The following is a 14,091-nucleotide window of genomic DNA, read 5'->3' as shown; positions in this document are numbered from 1 at the left end:
GGCGGAGGTGTTAGGCAGGAGTTGCTGCTTTGACATGTAGTGCTGTATCAGAGGCCCATGTGTCAGGCCTTAAAGAGAGATTCCCTAGGAGCAGAAATTTTAATGTCTTGGGAATACTTTGACTGAACCATGGCCTGACCCCTGGGTTTGGTGTAGCAGAGGCTGGGAACCACCACTGGCCATCCTCACAAGGTTTGGGACCGTTGATTGCCAGCAGCCCCTTGTAGGACAGGTGGCATGGTCCTTCACACTTTTTCCTTTAGGGCAGGGAGGTTGGTAAACAGAGCACCAGCCACCTCTCCTCCCTTGCCCTGATAGGGCACGAGTGCTCCATCCCCTCACCCCTTTTCCTCCTTGGTGGCTGTAAGGTTGGCCTGTTTGGTTGTCTGCTGCCTTGCTGGGGCCCATGGGACATCCCCATGGAGAATGTGGTGCTCCAGCCAGCACTGCAGCTCTGCCCACAACATGCAGCAGTGGTGCTGGGGTTGGCTCAGGACCTTTTGGCTGCCAGAATGACAGGGAGGGATGCTGACATGCAGGTGTAGTTTCTCTGCCCTGTCCTCATTGCTGGTGAGTGCTCAGAACAGGCCTGTGGAGCTGAGAGGAGTGAGGATGACGGGGGTATCTGGAGGGGTGAGGATGGGTGCTGTGTCCAGTGTGGTCTCTTCAGCCTCACTCTCCACATCATCCAAGCTGTCACTGATAGAGGGGATGATCCGCACCACTTTCTCCTGGAAGTGCACTTGCTTGCGTGGGGCTGATGGGGATGCTGGTATGGATGGAGCTGCCTGGGCTAGGCTCTTGTCCCTGTTCCCCTTCAGGATGCTCTTCATGTGGCCAAGCAGTGAGCAGTGCTGCTCCCTCTGGGCCCCATGGAAAGTGTAGGTCTGCTCAGTGTCACCAGTGCCGGCTGGGGCTGCCATGGTGGCTGAAGGGTCCACGTATTGGCCTGCTTGGGGTTGTGCCTCTTTATGCCCTGGGCTCTTTCTCCTCTTGCTCAGCAGGAAGTAGGCCAGGGCAGTGAGCACCAGCATGGAGCCTGGGGAAGAGAAGCATGTTGGTCAAGGGCTGGGGCAAGGAGACGAGCTAGCCAAGCAGTGCTAGAAAGGCACAGCATTTAGTCCAGCTAGCTCAGCGTCCCCCACAACTGGTCTGGCACCCCGCACATCCCCACCATTTCTGGGTCTGCCAGCCTGGTGCCCCAACATACACCATGCTCCTCTTGCATCTGCACAAGCCCCCACCCCAGCATGGGCTCCTCACCAGGGATGGTGACGTGCCAGACAAGGACGGGATGCAGGAAGCAAGCCACCGAGAGCAGCGTGTACCCCATGAATTTCTGGAAGCTTCCTGGGCGTCTAGCTCGTTTGCAGCAGGCATGTGCCAGGGAGCCTGGCTCATATCTGGGGAGAGAGACAGAGGCCCTTGTAGGCTGGGGCACCAAGCCCATGGCAAGAAGACTTGCACCTCACCCTCACCCACCTAGAGGTTCAGATCCCCACTCCAGTTTGTCAGGAAACCGGTGTGTTGGTCAGGGAAGCTAAGTAATGCCTGAGCCTTCCTCATAGAGGGTGAGAGGCCCTGGGCTACCTCTGCCAGAGGTCAGCATCTCAGGAGGTCTCTCCTTGGCATGTTTGCCTGCCTGGCCATAAGCAGGGTACCTGTTAGCTGGAGTAGGGTGCTGCCTCTTCAGCTGTCAAGGGCTTTTGACTTTTTGCTAAACGAGATCAGAGTGCTCAGGCTCTGAGAAGTGCCTAAGAAGTTTCTACATCTTGGCTTGAATTTCTGTGCTGTCTCTGGAAGGGAGGTATAGCTCATCCTGGGGATGTGACTCTCCTCTCAACCCCAGTCCCTTGCAGGACTTCACATGTTAAAGGGATGCTGCAGACTAGGGTCGGTTGTGTTGATGCTCAGCAAATTGTGGCACAAGTTTGTGTTAAAACACAAGTGTAATTGGCTATGGGCACAGCCTCACTTACCTCCTCGAGCGCATGCCATGGGAGTAAGGGCAGTACCTTTGCTTTGGCGCTTACAGCTTGGCTAGGTCTGGTGTTGCCTGTAAGGGGCAGGTTGCCTTAGGCAGGTCCCACCAAGGCTGGAGAAGACTGGATAGGGTCTACTCACGTGAAGCACAGCCCCAGGAACAAAGTGATAAAGAAGAAGCCTTCACAGACCGTAACTGCAACCCCTGAAAAACTGAAAGGTGGAGGCGTCAAGGGGGCAGGTTTGAGTATCCTCTCCAGATGGTAGAAGGGGCATAGAGGGCCAGGATCTACTGTCCAGTTCACAACACAGTCTGTGTGCTGGGGTCTGAACAGCCTCTGCCCAGTTGGTTTGAGGAAGAGATCTCAAAGCTCTTCTGCCTGTGGGTGTCAGTTTGCGGCCACTGTCAACTCTGGCCTGCCTGAGCTTGCAGGTAGCATGGGGAGAGGATCACTTTCTCTAGGAGAAAGAGCTGTGTTTTCTGAAACTTGAAGATGGGTATCTAAATGCCCCAAAGTCTTGGATACTGGTCCCTGCTGCTGTTGCAGTCTAGTCTGGTGCTATATATGGTGCAGGTGTGGAACGTGACAGCCCCGCAAGCTCTAACTACAAGGGCAAAAATACTCACAGCAGATAGAAAGCCAGGCTTTTGAACTGTCCTTGCTGCAGAGTTTCTATGCCCACGCCGATCAGCACTAGAAAGAGAAGGCAGGAAAAATGCTGACTGCAGGTTTGGTTCCTGACTCTCGTGTGCCCCGTCAGCTCCTAGGATCTATGCCTCAGTTTCCGCAGGTGGCTAGTGAGCCTGCTCCTCCTGTGTTGTGCAGCACGTTAGGACTGCCAGCACCAGTGATTCATGCTGACACATGAATCCAGGGGGGCCAGAGCTGAATGCTGGCCTTGACAGACAGCTCAGAAAGTCATCCCAGTTTCATTCCCGTCACTGCAGCTGTGTAGGCTGGGGGGAGGTGCTCAGAAGGTACCAGCCGGCAATGGAAAGTGGGAGAGGTGAGCATCAGTGTGTCAGTGCCTCTCCTGCCTCTCTGCCATGCAGCTCCAGCAGTGCTGCCACAGGGGCTTCCCTTCCACTGCCCTGCCCAGCTCTGCTCCTCACCCCATGCACCTCTCCCAGCCCGGGGGGAATTCAGGCCCACACTAACACCTCTGCCTGGGGTCTTTTCAGGTCATGCCAGTCTCACTTTCCTGGCCCTCCCAGGCCTCCCAGCTTGCCCAGGCCTGTTGTACCCAATATGTTGCTGCAGAGCAACAGCATGATGGGGGAAATGTGCCAGCTACATTAATGAAGGGCTGTAGTCATGGCATTAAGATCACTTACTAGCCTAACAGAAAGAAAAAAGAACATAAAAAAGGTAGCAGGCAGATTAAGAAGAAGGAATGAACATCCCCTCAGTGCCCCAGCCAGGACAGCATACTGAAGAGTCAGAGGCTAAGGGGGATTAAGAGTATTAGTATGGCAAAATCTTACTTGGACTGGTAGTTGGGGGCCTATAGCTTCACTGGATGGAAAACTTCCCTTGATATCCTTCCACTCCCCACAAGGTTGTTTTCAAAATGGCAAAGAAATGAAGTTCCTCACCCCCATTGCAGCATGTGCTGTGGAAAGAGAGGTTTGGGACCTGGGTGGTCATGGTGCTTGAGTGCCAGCGGTGTGGGGCTGAATGGAACCACACGTTTCATGCAGGGCTTGTGGCTCGGCTGGGGGAATCATTCTAGATAGTCATAACACTCCCTTATGCCATTAGGCATTGCTAAGCAATGAGCTCAGCTGGAGCTTTCTGTCCCTGGTGTCCATGTGTGCATGGGATGTTCACAGCTGGTTCTGCATAATACATGTTGAGATACTGGTTGGATTTGTGGCGCTGAGTTGTGGCTTTGCTCTGGACTCAGAAGGGCACCAGTCTCACAAATGGGGGAGTAAGCCCCAGTGATGCTGGCTCCATCATAACCATGAGATGGGTCAACGACAAGCATTTGTGCCTGAGCACACAGTGCTTCTGACCTCAGTGCGCAAAGCCAGTCCTGAAGGAGAGCCTCATGTGCTTCTGCTTCACTTATAGCCTTGCTGAAGTGATGCTAACAGGCTGAGCCTGCTCTGGTAGCAAAGCTCTCCCTCTCTCCTCCTTCTAGTCTGCTTGAGCCAAGCCATGGCACTAGGCTCTCCTGCTGGCCACCACTGCTGGGGCTCACCACTGCACCCACTGCTTGGGCAGCACTGGCCTGAGTCCAGGACAGGGCAGACAGTTCCCCTGCCACCTGCCAGGCCCTCAGATGCCCCATCAGGACCCTGTGGTCTCACTTGGGTTCCCTCTGTGTCACTGGCAGATGCTGGTCCCTCATCAGCCAGAGAAATGACTGGGCTCACACCCCAGCCTCCTCCTTGGAGGCTGCCTCTCTAGCCCCAAGCAGAAGCATAGGGGAAATCAATCTCATTCAAGGTCTGCAAAAAAACACAGGACTTTCCCCTCCCAGGCTGTCAGCCTGGCACCTGTCACCAATTCATGCTCCTACATAAAAAGTATTGTCCTTTGCTGCTTCATGACTGAACAGCCTTCTTTATAATCTTCCCTATAAATGCAGAATTCATTCATTCATTCCTTACAGATGAATGCAGAATTCAACAGCTCAGCTGTTATGCTAGAGTCTTTCCTCTGGATGGGAAGGTTTCCTGATTTTGTGCAGCTTCTGCTTTACCCACAAAGCTGTTCGGATGAAGTATTTGCAAAGGGCTCTTTCTGAGGCATTTGTTTGGGCTAGTTGCTGCCTTAATTTGGATGTTATCCAAACCATGTGGCTAAAGACACATGATTGGGAATTAAATGGTTGAAAGCATGAGAATTAAGAAATAACTAAGAACTCTCTCTCTAGATGCAGAAATCACAAGGCCTAAAATCTAAGAATTACAGAGATGTCCCAGAAACTGCAATGAATTGCAAGGCTGTCACTCATCACCAACTAGCCATGAGGCTGTGCCAATAGCAGGACTGTTCGATTTCTTGCATGCAGTAAACCTTATAGTCCCGCCATTGCAGACAGCCAGTATTTTCAAAGATCTGGTGGTGGGGGGGTTGTATTATGTGGGTAGCTTTTTCTGTTTGTGAGCAGTTTGTGGAATTGGCCAGGCCTTCTCAGAATCAATTAGTGAGACTAATGCATTCTCCTCTCTCTTTCATATTTTTCAAACAAAGCCTATGGGATTCTTTTCTGCATGATCGCCATTTCATGGAAAAACCTCACACACCTCATCAGGCACTAAACACTGCATCAAGCTATTTTCTTACTCCATTGAGACACTCAGAGGAATAATATACAGGCACCTCCCACTCCTTCCTTGGCGTTTTGGGAAAGTCAGGTGATACTGGGAATGCATCAGAGTTGAGAGATGGAAAAGTACAGAGATCAGTATTGCAGCTGTCTATGTTCTGGGATGCTCGGCTGAGAGATGACTGCACTGCTAATATCAAGAAGAACTATAGGTGCAGATGATGCAGAACAAAGAAAAGAGTGCAAGCAGAAGGAGAGATTGTATTCCATTAAGACATTTCCAAATTGTAAGCTACTTCCAATTTTGCTGTTTTAGCTTTACTTTTCCCATGACAACAAGCTCATGTTTTCTCCCAGGAAGGTGTCTATGAGCTTCGTTGGAACATTAAAGAGAATCTGACCATCATGGGGCACATGTGGCCTTGAGGGGGATGGGGAGGAGAAGAGATTTGCATTTGCTGGTTAAAAGCTGTGTCCCAGCTCCTATCTGTTGCAGTCTCATCACGATACGCACTTATCTAGTGGGAGTTTGTACAAACTCAGAGACTCAAATCTCTACCTGTTATCAGTCCTTTAAAGCACATTCCAGAGCACAGCCTCCAGCTTCCTCACTGGGCTCTGGGTGTCCTTGGGGACCTGTCTCTCTGCAGCTGACCTGTGTGCTTTTTACTTTACTCTGACTCGAGCAAAGTGTCTCTCAGGGTCGACTGCATTGATAAAGGACATTCCAAGGTATGAGGGCTTGCTGTGACCTGTTCTGCAGTGTCTGAAATCCACAGGGGTCTGCCACGGCAACCACAGGCACCAGCTTAAGACATCTTTCATCAGAAAACTTTGGTTCACAACTCCAGCCTTTAGACAAATCAGATACTTTGATCTCTGCTTTACTGGTGGGGGAAACTGAGGCATGGAGAGCAGCCTGCCCTGCTGCATGACAGAAAGCCAGCAGCAGTGCCAGAGTGAGCCTGTGAATCCACCAGGCTCCTCATAGCCTCTGTGTGAGCTGTTTTCCCACATCTCCATCCAGAGATGTTTCATGTGAGGCGGTTATTCTCCACAGTTCAGTCTTTCTTGGTGAGACGCTGCGCCTGAGATAGCCGCTCAAAACGTCAGCATTTCAGCTGAGACCATATGCTCTGATATGTCACCAAACTCAGAGGAGGCTGGTCCCAAGCAGCTCTTGGCACTGGGAGAGAGGAGGCAGCTAGCCAGGTGGGTGAATTTATGATGTCTGTGCTGTGGCTATAACCTTAGCTTCTCCCTGAATTTGCTTCCTGACAGATTATCAGAGAGGTGGAGAAGCACTTTTGCAGCAACTGTTCTGCAAGGGCTGCAGTCTCTTGATCCTGTTTGGCATAGGACACCCTCACTGTGCACAGTGCAAGGAAATCCTTCATTTTCAGGTCCCACAAAGCAGACTGGCAGTTTTGTGTAGCCATGAGCATTTTACATCTCCATCTCATTGCACATCTTGCCTGTCACCATGTCTGTTTTCAAACAATGTAATTTAGTTTTCTTTTCCACTCATGTTTTAGCTTGTCTCCCCTCATACTGAGCGCTGACTCTGATGCCTCATGGTGCCTCTCACATCATCTGGGAAGATCCTGGCCAGGCATCCAGCACTCCCCCTCCCTGGGTCCCAAAGCAAAAGTGAGCAGTTGTCCTTATCCCCTTTGTCAGATGGGGCAGTGGCTGCATTGGATCAAAGGCAGGGAGACAACTTGGGAGTCCCGACGCCTACTCAGTGCCTTTTAGTGGCAAAGGAAAAGAGAGCTAGCTCTTACCTGCTGCGGTGGAGATGCCCAGCAATCGGCAGGTATACTCCAGAGCAGTCCAAAATGCCTTGTGCCGCATGGCGAAGAGGTGAAAACCTTGTGATGCCGACAGAAGCTCCCTCTTCAGACCCCCCCTTACGTGTAACCCAGCAGCTCCCAGCTGCAGGCAAAGCCTCCCATCCGAAGGACCAAGTTACCTCCCTGAAGGAAACGGCAGTGTATGTGGGACACCTGGTCACCTCCACCGAGGTCTCTCAGGGGAGAGTGGCCAGAGACCGAGCTGCCACCAAGGAGAACCGGTCAGCGCTGCCTCCTGCTGCGCCCGGGGCTGTGGAGAGTTGGCCTTTGCCTGGTTGTTTGCCGCTTGCTCGCGTTGCCGGCCCAGCGGTGATTAATGATTGGTAAGGGGGGTGGTGCGGCTTTGGGAGCACTTGCACCCGGGGTACACGGCCTTTCCTGCTCCTGAGGCAGGAGGATCTGGAAGCCCAAGCTGATTAAATGCATGTGAAGTCATTAATGCTCTGCAGTTCCCAGCAGGTTAACCATTTGTGAGGACGGCAATATTTGTTCTTGGCAAGAATGCAGCACATTTCTGGTAGCTCTGCAGGGCTCCCAGAGCATCCCAGCCCTGCTGCTTCATGCTGACGGGGCTCCCTGCCACGGCTGTTCATTACTGTGCGGATTTTGCCAGGCTCCCTGTACAGCCCGGGAACTGTCAGGGTAGATGTGCAACCACAGGCACGAGGAGATCGGACTATTCCTGAGGGTCATACAGACCCGGGCTGGCCAGAGCAGGGGAGTTGTGTATTTCTTTTCTTGGGAATCTCAGTAAAATGTACTTCTATACTGCAGTCACCTGGCCATTAAATGAAACAGAGTCATTCATATAGTATTGGGCTCACACAAGCGCCCTGACAAGCGGAGAGGGGTTAGAGGAGAAGGGCCGCGCAAATGCGCTCTGAACCCTTTGCACTGATTTGGTGCACAGCTGCGGGGGCCCTGGCTTGTCTCTCCAGGACATGGAGCCTCTGAAGCGGGGCTGCTCTAGATATGTCCGAAGTCCAAGATGGGACAGAGTCTGCCTCCTGCTCCATACCCAGCCCCATGTCCTTCCAGGCAAGAATGTGGTATGGCTCTCTGGGGGTCTCTGATTCCCACCTGGGGGAAAGGCAGTGCCAGCAGCATGCTGCGTCATTACGGACGCTGCCTGAGCGGTGTGCATACAATCACCCCACTGCCGCAGCAGGCAGCACGGGCGCCTCCTGCCCATGCCTTCCCCGGCAGCACCCCGAGCTCACCTCGCGCGGCGGCCCGTGCCACGTGAGTCACTGCGGCTCCCTGTCCCTCGCTTTGCTTATGTCGAAACTGGGGCTGTGGAGCGAGCAAGGGGGCTAGGTGACTCATGCTCAGCCCCAGCACAAACAGCCCCATGGGGAAACAGCAACAGGCTGAGCCTGTCCGCTGCGATCCCTTCCCAGGGTTGCTTAGAGACCGCAAAGCTGAACCCAGCCAGTGCGTGTTGTGCTAATGCGTCCTGCGGGGTAGAGCCAGACTTGATCCAAGGACATAGCGACAGCCTTTCTTCCAGAGGAGCTTGGTTTGTATTTCAAGCTGGGATTTTCCCAGACCAGCCAAATGCCTAAGCTCATGAAATGGGCCCCTAAATCCTGTAGATAACTTCAGATAATGCTTTCCTGAGCGCTTCCAAGGTGGTGGGCTGCAGGGATATTGCCACCCTGCCGGCACGAGGCAACACTGACAAGGTTTAGGGGCAGAGAAACACGCTGTGCATTTTCCACACAAGCACTTTCCGTCAGAGAAGGGCTTCCACGGCGTCTCAAGAGGCAGTGCTGAAAGGTGTGGGCCCAAAATAGATTTTTGCCTTTCAGCATTACCATTGCATTTGGGTGTTCCTGTTTCCTTTTGTCCTTCTAAACCACTGAGTGCATTTGAAAGAGCTGCAGTTTTTCCACAGCTGATCACTTGCTACTGTGTCGCAACTTCTTTTTAAAAGAGACAGGCAAAACAAAAGGCATGTCACCTGAGAAGTTTACAGTGAGGCCAACCTGGTATATCAAGATCCTGCTTCCCTTCCCATCTGGAACTTTAAAATACCTTACGGATCCCTTGTGCCCTCTTGTGGCATACTGCTACCAGCTCAAAAAATCACCCTCAGGTTCCAGAAATCACAAAAATGGCTTAAAAATCCTGAAATTGTGGAAATAGTTCCGATGTCTTTCTCTTTGCTATCTAGTTTTTTAACACCGATGGACTGAATTTCAAGTGGTTCTTTACAAACATGAAAGCTAGAAAATTAGTTGAAAAGTAAATAGATCAGAGGAGGCAAAGAGTCTTTCAGAATTGCTTAGAGTCACGAACCAAAATTTGAAGAAAAACAGCTGAGACCTGGCAGCATCGACTTGCTCTTCAGGAAAGGCCTCTCTCTGCCTGACCTTCAGCGGCTCAGGGCACCTCCCAGCCCGGGAGCCGCCCGAGGCCTCCTCCTGTGGCCGGTGTCCTGTTCGCCAGCACTGGTTCGGCTACTCTGCAGCTCTTATCAAACTGGACTGAGCTCTCACCCAGAAACTAAATGTCTTTGTCAAAGTGCCCTTGACAATAATGTTTCCTTACTTGCAAGTAGCAAGCCCCAGGGCTTAAAATAAGCACGAATTTACTGGTGGTGGGGACAGAAAACATCTGGGAAAGGCAATTAATATGTTAACAATTTAACCTGCCATCTCCCTTAGCTATGTTCCCTTAGCTATTGCCCAAACTCTGCCCTCTGAGCAGCGGATAGCGACAGCCTGCCTGGAGTCCCCCTTTCCATGCCCCTCTGTGTTGCCCAGGGCTGGCGAAATGCAAAGCCTGCGCAGGGCTGTCTCCATCCCTGCCTTGGGCCCTGCCACTGAGCTGAACGGCACTGCTTGCCAGACTACATCCCCACTGGAGTCCTTTGCCAACACCATCTCCACTTCAATCCAAGCAGCTGCTGCTCTGTTCACCCTGTCCACATTTCTCAGCTTTCCCAATTGCCTCCAAAGAACCAGTGGCACCCAGGACCCCAGTACAGCAGCTCCTGGATTTACCTACTGGAGGGTGCCTGCCCCTCACTCGGGGAGACCCCTGGCCTGGTGTAATGTAAGCTTTTCTCTAGTCACTATTTCACACGCACACCAGTGTTTCTTTCACTCTGATTTCAACGTGCCTCCACCTGCTTCAGCCCTGGAGCAGAGGCAGCTGCTGCAGCTGGGACTGTTCCTCCCACCTCACCCTGCACTCGTGGGCAGCTGGGGCCGCTTTCCTGCTGGTTCCCAAGCGTGTCCGAGCGCGAAGCTTCACATCACCACAGCTTTGGGCCAGCAGGATGAGCCGGTATCTGGACAAGGGTTGGCACTCTGATCGCCCACAGCTCCCGGGGGCTGGCAGAGAGCCGTGGTGGCCACCTGGGCGCAGCTGTGGCCCTCCAAGGTGGCAGAGGCCATGGCTTGGGTGAGGGACCTGGGCACAGAGCTGGCCTGCAGGGGGTGGTTCAGCTCCCCCCCGGCCATCTCGGCTGCTGTGAGGATAGCAGGAGGCAGAGATGTTATCCCAGAGCAGCAGGGGAAGTTGACAGCAGTCGCCAGCCCAGAGCTGGCCAAGAGGCCACCCAGCTGGGGACACAGTGGCCTCTGGTGTCCATAGCCAGGGCTGTCACTGCTTGCAACTGCAGCCTTGCAAGGGCAGGTGGCTTGTGTACTCATCTCACAGTGCCCCTGACCACTCAGGACAGACAGCAAACTGCACACATCAGCCTTGGGAGCTGCTCTTTGAACACTCCAATAACACCTTTCTGCAGCAGCTTCTCCTGTGCTGAGGCTGGAGGGTGCCTAGGAAGGGGGCACGGAGGGAGCAGCACAGGCATCCTCCGACTTGCTTTGTACCCGCTCCCCTTTGACAGCTGCCCTCATGTAGGAATCTCCTACGAAGAAGCCTCTCTTGGCAGAGAGGTCTCTTCTTATTCTGTCTCCTTACAAGTTAGGGGATGATGCCCTTGGTGAAACTGTGAGCTGTGTGAGCGTGTTTCTGTGAGGCTTTTAGGAATGAGCTTATGCAGCCAGAAGAGAACTGAGAACTTCTGACCTTGCAGGGATTTAATAGCCTGTGACCAATGCTGCAAAACCCCAAGCACCAGCCCAGCCTGTTCTGGGACACTTAATAACAGTGGTCTCCACTGTACATTAAGCTGCTTCCCTTGCACAGAGGCCTGCCATTTTCACTTTGGCTGCCAGCCAGGATTCACATTTTGAGGCTGCCTCCAGGGTTATCTGGATTGAGAGGGTTTTATTTCAGTGTTAGGGTTGCATAGTAGAGTTAGTCCCCACCTTCATCTCTCCTTCCTCACATCTTGCTGTGGTGCAGCCACTGTGGCCACTATCCTGTGATCGAGGCCATGATGCCATGGCCATGTCGAGTGGCCTTGGACAGCCGGAGGAGACCGGCATGCACCTGGCACCTCACCCTGTGAGACAGCAAAACTCTGGGAGTGGCATGTCCCACAGGAGGACACATGCTGCATAAGTCGTGCTCTGTCAGCAACCTAGAGGAATGTGCTTGACTAACTCAGCCCATTCTCACTCTCTGCCCATCATGTAAAAACAGTTCCCAAACTGCCTCACACAACCAGTGAATTCCCTAAAAATCTGCTTCTCTCTTCATTCCCCTCCTTTCACTAACTCCGCAGCTATAACCACCATTTCGAGCAGCCTTGTTCGGCAGTGCTGGTCCTCTCACTGGCAGGTCACAGCTGAACGGGGACGTCCTTCCACCAACAGCTGATCTGCGACAGGCTCCAGCTCTCCCTCCTTGGCTATTGAAGGGCTAACAGCTGGCTGGCGACTGCCCATGGCAATTGCTGTGATGCTGCAACATGCCTTTCTGCACCCCCTTGTCCCTTCACCAGGAGACCTTTCACGGAGAGTAAATGGGCTTCCTGACCACCGATGGATGGTAACTGAGCGCAGCTGATGCGAAGCAGTGATGAAATCCAGCTGTGAGTCCGCTGGGTGCAAATGCCTCCTCATAGTCAACGGGAGTTTTGCTCTCCCTTGTATCACTGCTGGCCCACAGATTTCCAAACCATCTGGACGAACCGAGCATCCTGACGTGAGCTTAACAGATCTCCCTCCCCTCCTGGGCAGGGGCAAAACATGGCACTAGGGAGGCTGGAGCTAAATAAACAGCAGAGCTGGACAGGAAATCCTAAGCGTGCCCCCCTTCCTTTGCTTTAACTACTAAATCACGCCCTCCTTGGAGACTTCAAAGCTGGATGAAAGCAACTATGAAGGGATTAAGTGCTTCATAATAACTTCATAAATTTGTCCCTGGCAGGGATCTGAGTAGTTTGGTCCCTGCTGTGCCCAGCGTGGCAAGGGGAGCCTGCCAGCAGCCCCTGGGCCTGGCCCAAACCCGAGGCAATGCCGCCAGCTGTTTTGGGGCCGCCCGGCAGGGGACAGCAGGGTCCCACCTCTGCACAACAGGCAGGCTGCAGCCAGCCCTCTGCAAGGGGACGAGGAAAGCGCACCATAAAGCTTTACTGTCTGGACAAGAAAAGTGTGAGAGACACCACATGGGTCTGGAGGGGTCTGGGGAGAGCCCAGAGCCACAGCAAACATGAATCAGTAACTGTCCTGTTTTGCTTGATGCTGTGCCAGCAAAGGGTGCCCGATGTGCCGCCGTCCTGCTGAACACTTGCCCACTCTTCTGGGACATTCCTGGCCCTGCTGGGACGGGGATCAAGGGCTCCTTAATATACTGCTGTGATTATCCCGCCACAGAGAGGCATCCCCAGGGGCTGTCAGAGTGAATGGCAGTGCCGCAGGCTGCGGCAGCAGACGGGCAGAGCTGGAGGGTCTGGTCAAAAGCCTTTGTGTTCACCCCCTCTCGCTGCTGTCACGGACGAAGGGGCACTGCTTCGTAGGGTGCTGCTGGGCTGACTCGGAGATGCCTCCATGTGGAAGGAGGCGGCTCTCCTGGGGCCGGGTCTGGCCTTCACTTGTGTGGTGCCTTGTGCCTGGCAAAGGACAGGGGTGAGCTCTGGTCCAGACGTTGCTAATCGCTTGGGGTGGCATCAGGGTGCAGGCAAGGAAAGGGAGGTGGATGTTTGTGCCTCTGCGGGGAAGGCAAACTGGACATGGGAACAAGTCTGGTGTGCTTGCAGGGATCTCACAGCCCTCAGCAGCACCTGGCATCCAGCAGAGGCAGGGCACGGGGCTGGGCAGGCTGTTACTGACTGCTGCTCTTCCTGCGAACCCTCCAAGCCTCTTCCCCCATCCCAGGCCATCTGCCCTGGCCCTTCCCCAGGTCTCTGCTCTGTGTCCAGATGGTCGGGGCAGATCCTCCTCCCCCTGCTGCCCCATTCACCAAGACGGGGTGAGGTAGGCAGTGTGGTCCGAACTTGCTGGTATTTTGCATAGTGCATGGCAGAGGGATGTACAACAGAGATGCACGTGCAGACATCTGGGTGTGTATGTAGTGAAAATCCATACATGTGTGTGTCTTAAACCAAGCTGTAATAACAAGAACTATCAAAAGTAGATTTATTCAGTATTCATCCACTCTCCAGTTCAACAACAGGGGTCCCAGTGGTTGGTACTCAGCTCCCAGAGCAGTGTGATTATGCGAGACTCTCTGTGAAAACACATTTCTAGCTCAGGAAGTTGCAGAGAAAAGCTGTGAAAAGAGACTCAAAACCAAGAAGAAAAAAAATGCCACCTGAAAAAAAAAAATCCTTTTGTTTTTAGCAGTAGTACTACCTTTAATCACACAATTTAAACTCATGATCTTTGGGGGATGACGGTAAAGCTAAAGCAGGAATGCAGCAGCAGAATGCAGGACGGGAGACATCAAGAGAGCTGAGTCTTAAGTTCAAGGCATTGCTAAGCCCCAAGGAAATCAGCCCCTCCTATCTGGTCGTTTCTCAGCTGCCTGTGAAGTTTCTTTGCTGATAGCAGTGTGTGAGTGATTAGCAGAGCTGAGACAGAGGCGAAGCGGTGAGGCTGTGCACTGAGGAGGT

General features: G+C 53.0%; 1 protein-coding gene across 1 annotated transcript; it reads right to left on the bottom strand.

The window, feature by feature from the left end:
• Positions 1–578: 578 nt before the first annotated feature.
• TMEM72 (transmembrane protein 72) lies at positions 579–7,119 on the bottom strand. The gene is made up of 5 exons (XM_067299524.1): positions 7,050–7,119; positions 2,612–2,678; positions 2,125–2,196; positions 1,264–1,403; positions 579–1,039 (listed from the first exon to the last, which is right to left on the bottom strand). Exons 1-5 carry the CDS (start codon positions 7,117–7,119, stop codon positions 579–581), a joined length of 810 nt encoding a protein of 269 aa, XP_067155625.1.
• Between the last annotated feature and the right edge of the window lie 6,972 nt (positions 7,120–14,091).

Source organism: Apteryx mantelli, chromosome 7 (assembly GCF_036417845.1).
Source record: "Apteryx mantelli isolate bAptMan1 chromosome 7, bAptMan1.hap1, whole genome shotgun sequence".
NCBI classification, from domain to species: Eukaryota; Metazoa; Chordata; class Aves; order Apterygiformes; family Apterygidae; genus Apteryx; species Apteryx mantelli.
The sequence above is the reverse complement of the archived record's forward strand: the minus strand, read 5'-3'. Positions and strand labels throughout refer to the sequence as shown.

Bases quoted from the DNA above. Each gene is read 5' to 3' on its own strand.
- TMEM72 (XM_067299524.1), bottom strand. From the start codon at position 7,119: ATGCGGCACAAGGCATTTTGGACTGCTCTGGAGTATACCTGCCGATTG. The intron at 1,404-2,124 runs GTGAGTAGACCC...CTCTCTCCCCAG, and splicing joins TTCCTGGGGCTGTGCTTCAC to ATATGAGCCAGGCTCCCTGG. The intron at 1,040-1,263 runs GTGAGGAGCCCA...TCTCTTCCCCAG, and splicing joins CTGGCACGTCACCATCCCTG to GCTCCATGCTGGTGCTCACT.